Consider the following 12,108-nt stretch of genomic DNA (forward strand, 5'->3'; position numbering starts at 1 on the left):
ACACATTCTTAAAATATGCATCACAGATGAAGCCCACAGACATAATGTCGAATGGAAAAAAAAGCACCTAGAGGAGTTCACACTCAGTGCTGCCACTGGCTTGAGATCTGCTGAGTGAAATAAAGCACATGCAGAAGTCTGTGTGGTGTGGCGCCATTTCTGGTTCAAAACAAAACCAAACCCAAGCAAACTGAATAATGACAGAAGCAAATGCACCAGAAACATGGATCTGAACAATCCCAGGATATGTTGAAGTTTGCTATGATTTAGATGAACTTTGCAAGTGTGTCCAGGAAGGTAATCATTTGGACACTGTTTTTGCAGTATCGCTTGTAACAAAGTTGGAGGCGACCAAAATCTCCAAGATTAACGGATAAGCGGAGTTGCCACCTGTATACAATGGAATATTAGACAACAGTTAAAACACGACTAAGAAAAATCAACCAGGATCACTCCTGATAATTTGATGTTAGGTGAAAAAAAATTGCGGAATATTGTCTGTACGGTGTTAAACAATGTATGTAAATGTGTGAAACAGAAAGGACTGAGGTACCCATTCTTGAGCACCTACTATGTGCCAGGTACCTTCCTGGACCCCCACGGCAACCCTGTGAGCTACTTACTAATATTGTTTTTCACAGAGCAGGGAACTGAGGCTAGTGAGGGGCAGCCCGACGGGACAGCCCACAGCTGGGAGGGAGCCCAGGGCCGGGACCCACAGGCTGGCCGCTAGAAGCTCCCTGCCAGCCAGCCCGGGACCAGCTGCCCAGGCTGGGCTCTCAGGCCCGGGCCACCATCCGGAGCCCTGAGCCGGCGCCGGGCAGGAGGCCCTGTAACTCCAGCCGCTGCTCCCGCCCCTGCCCGCCCCTCCTTCACCTCAGCCTCCGGCTGGACTGCCCACAATGCCTCCCATTCAGCCCTGTCCCTGCTGCCAGGCCTGCGGGCCAGAGAGGGGGGCTCCCGCGGCATCCAGGCCGACTGGCAGTGTGAGCCGGACGGCATGGAGGGGTGAGTGTTTGGGCCTGGGGGCAGAAGGGGGTGTTTACAGAAGCTGAGGGGCTGCGGGCAAGCTCCTGGCCCTCTCTGGGCCTCTGAGGGCTTGGGGGACAGGGGCTCTGGGATCTGCTAGGGGGAGAGATCCCCCGAGGGTGTCCCTGAAGCGGTTTCTGAGGAAGATGGTGAATGGAGTGCGGCTGCTCCAGCGAGCTCCCGTGGGCTTGTCCTCCAGGGCTTGTCTGAGAGCTCAGCAGGCCTCTGAGCCCTGGACACTTGTCCCTGAGGGATCTGCCCCCACGGGCCCCGTCCCCTGTCCACCCGGAGCCTCGGCCTCACCCCGGGCTCTGGAGGATGTCACCGGCCCCGGCCTTCTAGAAGACTGAACAACAGATGGTGACCATCGGTGAGCAGAGCTGGGGAGGCTGAGGGTGGAGGCCCGGCCCAGAGGCTGTGATGTGAGCTGAGAACAGAAGGAAGAGATGGGCGAGTTAGGTGTCAGGTGGCGAGGAGAGGAGGAAGGTCTGTCATGTGTGTTTATGGTCAGGGAGCCGAGGGTGACACTGGACAATTTGAGCACATTCCAGGTGGGATCAGGAGTCAGCGCTTTCCACCAAAGGCCGTGCAGAGATGCTGGAAGGTTCTCAGCTGGTGGCGTCAGGGCCCATCTGCATTTTGGAAAGTTCCCTCTGGTTGGTGGTGGGCAAAGCATGCGGTGGGGGAGCCAGGAGAGCCCCGGGGCACAGTCATCCCTAAGAAGTGACAAGCAGTGGGTGGAGTTGTGAGGCCAAGGGGCCCACTTGGGTAATGGGTGGAGAAGTTGGGGGACGATGGACAGGTAAGGGGACAGCGCTGCCCAAAGCACAGCCCAAGCCCGTCTGCTCAGCTCCCCCACCCCAGTCTGAACTGGAGCGGTGGCAAAGATGAAGGGACAACAGGGGCATAAACAGAGGCCCAAGCCTCCTGCTCACCTGCCAATTAAGGCTCCCTGAGGCTCTCAGACCCAATACCTGGTCCCCCAAATCTTGCCTTACAAACTGGGGCCTGGCCTGGTTCCCCCCTGGCTGCCAGGCTGTCTTCTCACTGTGGGTGCCTGTATGCTCCCTGCCACCGTGGAGCTGGCACCACATCTGTCTGAGGCCTGGCTGCCTCTCTCTCTCTGCCACCCTGACACTGGGAGGCCCCAGCCTTCCCCTGGACCCCGGAGCCTCACCACAGCCTGGCACACCCTCTGAGCCCTTGGCTCATCCTCACATTCAGCAAGTACTCATTGAGCCAAGGGGCAGATAGATGGTCGAAGGGACTTGCCAGGTCTCCTTTCTGAGCCTCAGTTTCCTCCAGTGTTAAACCAGGCTAAGAATGGAGCCTCTGCCGCACAGGGCGTCGTGAGGCTCAGGGCAATGACACTTTCCCTGGGGCCAAAGGAGAAAGACGTCCGAGGGGCTCTGGAAACAGGAGCTGGGCTTGGTGAAAGGACAGCGTGGGACATCTGCCCCCGTGAACTGACCCTCCCTCCCCCTCCCAGGACCCAGAGCGTCTCCTTGGTGCTGCTGCTTCCCCTGCTGCTGCCACCGGGCCCAGCTTGGCATGCGGCTGCCCAACGCTGCCCACAGACGTGCGTTTGCGACAATTCCAGGCGGCATGTCGCCTGTCGGCACCAGAACCTCACTGAGGTGCCAAACGCCATCCCCGAGGTCAGCGGCGGGGGGGGGGGGGGGGGGGGGGCAGGGAGGACAGCAGGGGGAACCTGGGTTGGCACCAGTGGATCTGTCACTGCCTAACTGGGAGACCTTGACAAGTCATTTTTCCTCTCCGAGCCTCAGTCTTCACGTCTGTAACATGGGAATAACAACCAACACTGGGGAGACGACCTAGTTAAAGTTCTATGTGTTTGGAACAAGTAGGTGACCTGTAAGATAAGTCCTGGATACACTACAAAGCCTGTGGGAGAGAACTGGAGAGAACAGGGGATATGCTGGAATAAGATACGGTCTCTGCTCTGTGGAGTCAGGAGCTAGTGGAGAGGAGAGAGAGTACATGGGCAGTGACAGCTCAATGTGAAAAGTGTCCAGGTGGCTAAGGAGGAAGGCTTCCTGGAGGAGGTGTCAGGGAGCAGGATGAAGAGAACGAGGGAAAGGTGTGGGGGAGAGGAGCGTCCAGGTGAGGGAACAGTGCGTGCCAAGGCCAAGGGTGGCAAGTCGCGCGGGCCGCTCAGCCTCCCCCCTGCTTCTCCCCGCTCAGCTGACTCAGCGGCTGGACCTCCAAGGCAACGTGCTGAAGGTGATCCCCCCAGCTGCCTTCCAGGAGCTGCCTTACCTGACACATCTGGACCTGCGGCACTGCCAGGTGGAGCTGGTGGCCGAGGGCGCCTTCCGCGGCCTGGGCCGCCTGCTCCTCCTCAACCTGGCCTCCAACCGCCTGAGCTCGCTGCCCCAGGAAGCCCTGGACGGGCTGGGCTCACTGCAGCGGCTGGAGCTGCAGGGGAATATGCTGGAGGAGCTGCGGCCGGGCACGTTCGGGGCGCTGGGTGCGCTGGCCACCCTGAACCTGGCCCACAACGCCCTCGTCTACCTGCCCGCCATGGCCTTCCAGGGGCTGACGCGCGCCCGCTGGCTGCAGCTGTCCCACAACGCGCTCAGCGTGCTGGCCCCCGAGGCCCTGGCCGGCCTGCCCGCCCTGCGCCGGCTCAGCCTGCACCACAACGAGCTGCAGGCCCTGCCGGGGGCGGCCTTGGCCCAGGCCCGCGCCCTGGCCCGGCTCGAGCTGGGCCACAACCCCTTCACCTACGTGGGTGAGGAGGACGGGCTGGCGCTGCCGGGCCTCCGGGAGCTGACGCTGGACCACGGCGCCCTGCAGGCCCTGGAGCCCAGGGCCTTCGCCCGCTGCCCGCGCCTGCACACGCTGGACCTCCGTGGGAACCAGCTGGACACCCTGCCGCCCCTGCAGGGCCCCGGGCAGCTGCGCCGGCTGAGGCTGCAGGGGAACCCTCTGTGGTGCGGCTGCCAGGCCCGGCCGCTGCTCGAGTGGCTGGCGCGCGCGCGTGTGCGCGCGGACGGCGCGTGCAGGGGCCCCCGGCGCCTTCGAGGCGAGGCCCTGGACGCCCTGAGGCCCTCAGACCTGCGCTGCACCGGAGGCAGGGCGGAGGAGGAGGAGGAAGAGCTGCTGCTGGCGGCCGCGCGGCCCCGCGCCCCCGAGGGCGCCTCCAAGGGGGACGACGGGGCGGCCGAGCCCTGCCCGCGGGCCTGCGCGTGCGTGTCCGAGTCCCGGCACAGCGGCTGCGAGGGCCGAGGCCTGCAGGCCGTGCCCCGCGGCTTCCCCGGCGACACCCAGCTCCTGGACCTGAGGCGGAACCGCTTCCCCGTGCTCCCCCGGGCGGCCTTCCCGGGCCTGGGCCGCCTGGTGTCGCTGCACCTGCAGCACTGCGGCATCACGGAGCTGGAGGCGGGCGCCCTGGCGGGGCTGGGCAGCCTGATCTACCTCTACCTCTCTGACAACCGGCTCTCGGGCCTCAGCGCTGCTGCCTTCGAGGGGGCCCCCCGCCTCGGCTACCTGTACCTGGAGCGCAACCGCTTCGGGCGAGTGCCGGGGGCCGCCCTGCGCGCCGTGCCCGGCCTCGTTTCCCTGCACCTGCAGAGCAACGCCGTGGACCGCCTGGAACCCGGGGACCTGGCAGGCACGCAGGCCTTGCGCTGGCTCTACCTGAGCAGCAACCGCATCGCCCAAGTGGCCCCCGGGGCAGTGGGCCCGGCCGGAGAGCTGGAGAAGCTGCACCTCGACAGGAACCAACTGCGAGAGGTGCCCACTGGGGCCTTGGAGGGGCTGCCTGCCCTCCTGGAGCTGCAGCTCTCGGGGAACCCTCTCGAAGCTCTGCCGGATGGGGCCTTCCGGTCTGTGGGCCAGTCACTGCGGCACCTCTTCCTGAACAGCAGTGGCCTGGAGCAGGTGGGCACAGGGCTACAGCGGGGGAAGGGAGGGGGGCGGGCCACAAGAGGCCTCATGCAGCGTGCGTTCACTCAACAAACCCTGTTCCCCCCCACAGTGCCAGGCCTGAGGCTGGGCGTGGTGACCCTGAGATAAGCCAGACACTACACCTGCCCCCCACCCCCCCGGCCCAGGTCGCTTAGGGGTGGTGACAGACCAGGCAGATTTCGGTGCCACACAGGCCTGCCAGGGAGGGTACCGCCTAAGCATGGAGGAAGGAGGAATGTGGGTCCATGCGGTTGTTGCACACTTTGAGGGAGGGCTGGAGCCACCAAGAGGATTTGCCTTTAGGGGGGGCGTGTTCGGGCAGAGCAGAAAGAACCATGAACTGGGCCTCCGAGTGGCGTGCAAAGGGCAAGTGCTTTGGGATCAGACCGGCCTGGGTCTCCATCCCAGCACGGCCCTTACTGCCCCGGCCGCCTTGGGCTCTCCGCCTCCCCTCTGCCGGGAGAGCACGGGGCTACCTCCCGGGCCTAGGGGTGAGACGGGCCCGGTAGGAGCTCACGCCAAGGCCTGGCGTCTCCTTGCAGATTTCTCCCAGGGCCTTCTCGGGCCTGGGACCCCGGCTCCAGAGCCTGTACCTACAGAGGAACCAGCTGCGGGCCGTGCCCGCCCTGCCCCATCTCAGCCAGCTGGAGCTCATTGACCTCAGCGGCAACCCCTTCCACTGCGACTGCCAGCTGCTCCCGCTGCACAGGTGAGCTGCCCAGCTGGACACCCACCAGCTGCTCTCAGTCCAGCCCCCGCCCTCTTCGCAGGGCACCGTGTCTGTGCCAGCCTGCGGCTTCCGGGGGGAGGGTGCCGCCAGAGCCCCCTGCCCTTCCCCGGGGGAGCCAGAAGTGCGTGAGGCTTGGGGTAGACTTGTCTGGGCCCGGATTCCCTCATCAACAAAGCGGGAATGAGATCCACCCAGCCTGGGGGGGTGGAGCCTAACAAATACTTGTGGGCATGTCACTGATTTCATAGGAGAGCAAAAAGATCTCAAGTCCTTCTCTGCGATTGACTTTGGGCCTGGTGACTTCTCTGTGCCATTCCCTCATCTGTGAAGGGGATGACAGGAACTTTGTCCACCTCATAGGCGTTCTTTGTAAGACTTACCCTGTCGGGGTCCCTGGGTGGCTCAGTTGGTTAAGCGTCCAACTTCGGCTCAGGTCATGATCTCACCGTTCCTGAGTTTGAGCCCCACATCGGGCTCTGTGCTGAGAGCTCGGAGCTTGGAGTCTGTTTCCGATTCTGTGTCTCCCTCTCTGCCCCTTCCCTGCTTGTGCTCGCCCTCTTTCCCTCTCTCTCTTTCAAAAATAAACATTAAAAAGTTAAAAAAAAAAAAAAAAAGGATTACCTTGTCAGCTAGCATATATAGGTTGATTTGAACATTGTCTGGAGCGCCCTAAGCCCTCTGTAACTATTTATTACTATTCCTATCCCCTTTTTACAGAGAAGGGATTTGAGGTTTGAAGTGACTCGCTCTGGGTCCCCTAATCGGTGACGGGCTGGGCCAGGGTTCCCTCCAGAGTGTGCCCTCGCTGCCGGTTCCTGAGGATCTCCTCTCCTCTCCTCAGGTGGCTCACTGGGCTGAACCTGCGTGTGGGGGCCACGTGTGCCAGCCCTCCCAGTGCCCATGGCCAGAGGGTGAAGGCTGCGACGACTGTTTTTGAAACCTGCCCAGGCTGGGCTGCCAGGAAGGCCAAGCGGACGCCGGCCGCCAGGCCCAGTGCCAGGAGCAGCCCCGGGAAGGGGAGACGGTGGAGAGCAGACAAGGTTGGCAGGTTGGTGGGAGGCCTCAGTGGGTGGGTCAGGTTCCAAAGCCCCCAGGGTAGCAGAGGTCTGACTTCTCTTGGTCCCGATTCATGTGGTTCCAGACCTGGGCAATGACTCTGCTGTTTCCATTCGGTCGTATCTGTCCCCGCTCCTCAGCTCCCCCACCTCTGGCTGGGCCCAGATGGGTTTGTGAGGAAACAACTGCACGATTTCATCCTGTGGGACACTGGCCTTTCCGATAAGCCACAGAATACCTGGACCCAACGTGTCCCTAAAAGTAATGCCACCGTCACCGTATTTGCCGGATCATCGTTGATCCCACAGTTTCCTGACCTCAAGGGCCCAGCTCACACCTGGGACAGAGAGAGCAGGAGCGCAGGGGCCGTCGTGGCCTCCCACTGCTCGCCGGCCACGGGCTGGACCCCGCTCCGTGTCGTTCCATCACCCGCCTGACATTTATGCTCACATCCTCGAGCCCCCGGTTGTAGCCAAGTTACGCAGCACGTCAGAGAAGGGGGAGCAGGATCCGGGTGCCCTTGCCCGTGGGAACCGCTGCTGTGTGGTGGGGGAGCAGTGGGGGCTCTAGGGGAGAGGCCGGTCCTAAGAGGGAAAATGAGAACAGAAAAGTGGGCCCTGGGGAGACGAAGGCTCAGCCTGCCTCTGGACCTGCGTGGTGAAGACTTAGGGGGCCTGGGGTCCATTAGAAGGTGTATCAGTTCCCAGGGGCTGCTGTAAAAAAGTACCACACACTGGGCGGCTTAGGACAAGACATTTTTGCCTCACTGTTCTGGAGGTTCGAAGTCTGAGATGAGGGTGTCCCCGGTGGGGCTGTGCTCCCTCTGAAGGCTGCAGGGGAGAGCCTTCTGTGCCCCTTCCAGCCTCTGATAGCCCCAGATGTCTCTCGGCTTGTGGTGGCACCATTCAGTCTCTGTCCGAGTTCCTATGGAACCTCCCCCTGTCCCTTCATGTCTTCCTGCCAGATCCGAGTCCAAATTCCCCCTTTTCTTAAGGGCAGGAGTCATACTGGATTAGGACTCAACCTAATGACCTTGTTTTAACTTGATTACCTCCATGAAGACCCTATTTCTAAGGTCTCACTCCGAGGTACATCTTCTTTGGGGGAGGTTACACCATTCAGTGTTCCTTGTGAGGTAGGCTGGGAGGAAGGAACTGCTACAGCCCCAAGCTGAAGGTGAGCAATTGTGCCTTTGAGATCAGATCTGGAATTGGTGTCAATGACAGTGGCATTAATCTCGGCTGACACCCGTGTGGCAGGGACTTCCGGCTAAGGCTAACGAACAGCATCAGCGTTCCCTCCCGACAGCGGCCCCAGGGGAGGGCGTGTGGAGGCCGAGCTTGGCTCAGGAGCTGAAGCTGACGGGCCCAGCTGCAGGCCAGGGCTTGTTAAAAGGAAAGACCCCGCAATCCTGACTCCCTGTCCCTGCATCCAGGCTGCAGCAGGAATCGGTATGTCTGAGGCTGTCCCCTTCCTCCAACCCCTCGGACACGGAGATAATCCCCTGAACGCTAGCCCTGGCGTTACATAGGTCTTTCATTTTTATTTTGGCGTTTTCCTCCCAGGAATACAAAGGAATTGAAAGATAAGGGGCCCAAGGGTGCTTGGCCGGCTCAGGTGGTAGAGTGTGGGATTCGTTATCTTGTTTCTATGTTGGGTGTGGAGACTACTTAAAAAAAGAGGGGGGGGGTGGAGTGGGAAGAGAAGGGCCCTGACCTCAAGGGTCACACAGGGCCCTGGGCCCTCTTCTGGGCTGGGCGTGTTCACCTTGCTGATGGCCATGGCTGGACCACGCACACCTTGGTCTCTTTTGAGGCCCCAAACTCTAGCGTGATGTCTGGCACGTGGAAGATGCTTCAGGAAGGAGAATGAGTGAATGAATGAATACCAGTTGTAACACAGCAGACCACCCTGGATTTAATCCCACTGCTGTCATTTTACTGTTGTGAATTTAAGAAACGAAGTTAGTTTGATAAGCCTTCTCCTCATCCGTAAAATGGAGTTGACACGCACCTCAGGGCTCCTGTGAAGACGAACTAAGCTGTGTAAACGTGTCTGACTTAGCACCTGAGGCTGTTACGAATGACAGTTCCCTTGCTGCCCCCATCCCTCGAGTAGAGCCAAGGGTCTAGACTGGGTGACGGGGGTGTGTGCGTTTGCACCCGGTCCAGTCCGCACCAGGGAGCCACTGCAGATCAGGCAGCAGTGGCATGGGGCGGGGAAGGGGTGCTTTAGGAGGATCTCCCAGCCAGCAGCCCCCCTGCCCCCAGGACTCCAGACCAGTTCCCTCCAAGGGCAACTGAGGTGCAAAGCTGGTCCCGTGCCTGGAGTGTAAGCATCTCCGAAGCCAACAGACACCTCCACCCAGGATGGATGAGACAGATCTTTAGGCCCCAGCAACACAAGTTACGCACATTTTCGTGTCACGTGCTCACACTCACTGGGGTAACTTAGGACCAGGCCACTGGGGCAGACAAGGCACAGGCCCAGCCTCTGGGGAACTCAGGGTTTTGCAGGAGAGGAATGGCAGAAATGTAAAGAAGGATCATCCAGCATGTGGTTGCTATGGAGATGGGGCACTCAAAAGATGACAGGCAGCATTTATTCATCGTCCTCCTGTGTGAAGCCAGCCTTCGTAATCGATACTGGGAGGTGCCCGATCACAATACACTCTGCTCTAAGAAACGGAAATCGGACAAACGACTTCAGGAAGTCCGGGGAGGCCAGTTGAGGGCTGGAATGGCGGCCAGACTTGTCCTCCGCCCCTGCCGTCCTTATTGGGGCACGCGCGGGCATCACTTCTTCATCCAGGAAGGAGCTAAAGGTTACGATGAGCTAGCTTCAGCTGGGAACATGACCCTGCAAGCCCTCCGTGGGTGCACAGCAGAGCCAAAGTGCATACCCAGGCTGTTTTCCTCCTGGAGGTGGGGTGGAGGGGTCTAAGGCCACTGACCCATCACCGCCCAGGTCTGGGGTGTAATAGCAGGGGAGGGCATGGCCCCTCTGTCCTTGATCTTCACAGGTTCCAAATCTAGTCACGTTCTGGGGAATGCAGGTTGCAGGGACAGGCCACTTTCTGGGCCTGGTTTCTACAGCAGGCGGGGTTTCCTAGTGCCTTTAGCAAAGGAGTCAGGATCAAATTCTCTCTGGAAGAAATGACTGGAAATCAGCTTCGCTTAGGCGGGTCACCCCATCTCTGGGGAAGCCCAGACAGCCCAGGTCCTGAGCAAATGCACAGCCAGCACCCTACCCAGCAAGCACAGGCGGTGGCAGCCTGACCAGCTCAGAGGCAGCTGGACGCCCACAGTAACCCACCTGGCAGCGGCTCTCCACCCAAAGACAGGAAATAAAGGTCAGCTGCCCCACCTTAACGTTTGCAAAGAGTTATTGGAGAGACAGAGGGAGGGGACAGTTTCCAAGGAGGTTAACTGGGAAAAATGAAAGCAACTGAATTTGGGCAGACACTAGGTGAACTTCTAAAATGTAGTATCAGAGAGGGGCATGGACAGGAAAGGACAGGGAGCCAGGAAGCGTGTCCCGTTACCCTCATCTGCCTTCCTCCAGGGGCTCCCTTAGGGTCCCCTCAGCCAGCAGAGCGGACCACTGCCCCTCACCGAGGCCCCGCAACTCTCTCCCTGTCAACCAGGAGAAGAGAAGTGGGGTGGAAAGGGCAGGTCCCAGCCGAGCTGGGCTCCGAGCAGGTGAAGCACAGCTCTGGCGGCCGTCTCCCTTCCGGCCCTGCTGCCTCTGCAGCCCCCTCCTCCAGCTCCCCAAGTGGCACAGGGGCCTGTGTGGTCCTCGCCTCCCCAGGTCCCCGCTAGCCCCCTGCCCTGGGGAGCAGACTCCACTTCTACACTGTTCTGTTTAAGAAATGGGGGTCAGTACTCATGTCAACAGCAAAAACAGGGTCAAGGTCATCCCACAAGTCACCGAAACCTGTATCCCGGTCACTGCTTCTTAGATGCCAGGGCTGGGTGCCTGCACGGCTCCCTGATCTCCCTAGGGTGTGAGAAGCAGGGTGCCAACCCCAGAGGCGAGAGGCTGCTCCACGTGGCTGCTTTCAGGCACCCACGCCACCCACCACCAGCCCGCAACGGCCTCCCCCTCAGAGCTGCTCCAGGCCTTTATTACAGGACTCGCTCAGACACACACACCCTTCACGGACTTGTCTTGCAGTGTGATGGGGGGCAGCCCCCGACCCCGGCGGCCGAGGGGTGTGGTGGGTGTGGAGGGAGGTTGCTGTAGAAAGAGCTTTGGGAACTCTAGCTGGAGGAGACACTCAGAGACCAACGCGGAGGCCTCAGGCAGTGCCAGTCAGTCAGGCCTTGTCAGGGAGGAGGACAGAGGTCCTTGGGGGCCTGGCCTTCACAGCACCCGGCAGAACTTAGGCAAAAAAGGCTCGTTCTCCCAACTAAGGTGGGGTGAGGGGCGGTAGCAACAGAGAAGCCCCGGGCTGGCTGTGGGGAAGGCTCAGTCGTCTGTCTCCTGTTTGATGTTCTCGATGGGAACAGGCAGCTCTGGACTCGGGGCTTTGTCAGGTGTGGCCATGTCTAGATGCTCTTCCTTCACACGCACAGCAATGACTAAAGAGGAAGGGAGGTGGGGAGGGCGGGGAGAACAGAGTGAGTGTGCGTGAAACCCCGGAAGGGCAGGGGGCTCAGGCTCTGGCTCCCTATGAAGGGGGGCCCTCAGGAAGTGGCGGGGAGGCGGGAATGGCGCCTTGCCCCTGCGGGGCGGGCCGCAGAGACGGAGAGGGCCCGGCTGGAGGTGTGCGGCTCCGTTCAGAGTCGGGGGTGGGTGTTTGGGAAGCTCTCCAGGCCCAGTGGTCCAACAAGGACTGCTGGGTGCCCAGAGAAGTCCCTTCACACTTGACTCTCCTCTTCTGTGCCCAGGTGGGGAAGGAGAAGGGCCGCCTCTGAGCACTGGCGCAGGCCGGCCCTGCCTTGATCCCGCCCGGGAGGCTCTTACTCTCTTCAGGAACAGGCTCCGATGAGATCTTCTCGGCGGCCTGCAGGTCGTCCTCCAGCAGGGGCTTCTTGGACCCCTGTCTGAGGGGCCGGGTCTTGCTCGGTGGTATTCTTTTCCCTTTGAATAAAAAGCAGAATTAAACCCAGCACGAGGCGGTATCCACATGCGGCTTGAAGGCTGGGTCTCAGCCAGCGGCGAGCAGGGGCGGTGACACCAGAAGAGCCAATCTGGGGGAACCAAGGGCCTGAACGCTGACGCTGCCCCTCAGAGCTGTGTGCCCAAGGCTCAGAGAGGCTCTCTCCAGTAGGGGGTTAACACCACCCCGTCCTGCTTGCGGAGCTTCCTTCCCTCTTCCGGTCTTTCCTTCCTTCACCTGTGAAGTGACTTTCGCA

General features: G+C 60.7%; 2 protein-coding genes across 5 annotated transcripts in view; one reads left to right on the forward strand and one right to left on the reverse strand.

Moving 5' to 3' along the window:
• On the forward strand, positions 1 to 11,864 carry CHADL (chondroadherin like). Of its 3 annotated transcripts, none has more exons than XM_058741201.1 (6): positions 1 to 1,008; positions 2,519 to 2,687; positions 3,235 to 4,935; positions 5,505 to 5,671; positions 6,534 to 6,732; positions 6,889 to 8,418. In XM_058741201.1, the coding sequence occupies exons 1-6, from the start codon at positions 1,001 to 1,003 to the stop codon at positions 7,183 to 7,185; spliced, it is 2,541 nt and encodes an 846-aa protein (XP_058597184.1). In that variant the 5' UTR covers positions 1 to 1,000; the 3' UTR covers positions 7,186 to 8,418. The 3 variants fall into 3 exon arrangements, with proteins under 3 accessions (XP_058597184.1, XP_058597185.1, XP_058597186.1); XM_058741202.1 differs by lacking the exon at positions 6,889 to 8,418 and adding an exon at positions 11,641 to 11,864 and having other exon boundaries at positions 2 to 1,008; positions 6,534 to 6,740; XM_058741203.1 differs by lacking the exon at positions 6,889 to 8,418 and adding an exon at positions 11,641 to 11,864 and having other exon boundaries at positions 2 to 1,008.
• Positions 9,583 to 12,108, reverse strand: part of L3MBTL2 (L3MBTL histone methyl-lysine binding protein 2) — a 19,773-nt gene continuing 17,247 nt past the window's right edge. Inside the window, exons 16-17 of one of the 2 annotated variants that reach the window (XM_058741205.1) lie at positions 11,717 to 11,833; positions 9,583 to 9,894 (exon numbers count right to left, since the gene is read on the reverse strand). In XM_058741205.1, coding sequence (XP_058597188.1) covers positions 9,884 to 9,894; positions 11,717 to 11,833 — 128 coding nt within the window. In that variant the 3' untranslated portion in view covers positions 9,583 to 9,883. Of the gene's footprint in view, positions 9,895 to 10,853; positions 11,332 to 11,716; positions 11,834 to 12,108 lie in introns of those variants that run through there. The other variant, XM_058741204.1, reaches the window with a different exon arrangement.

The sequence above is a fragment of the Neofelis nebulosa genome, chromosome 8, assembly GCF_028018385.1.
Source record: "Neofelis nebulosa isolate mNeoNeb1 chromosome 8, mNeoNeb1.pri, whole genome shotgun sequence".
Taxonomy (NCBI): Eukaryota; Metazoa; Chordata; class Mammalia; order Carnivora; family Felidae; genus Neofelis; species Neofelis nebulosa.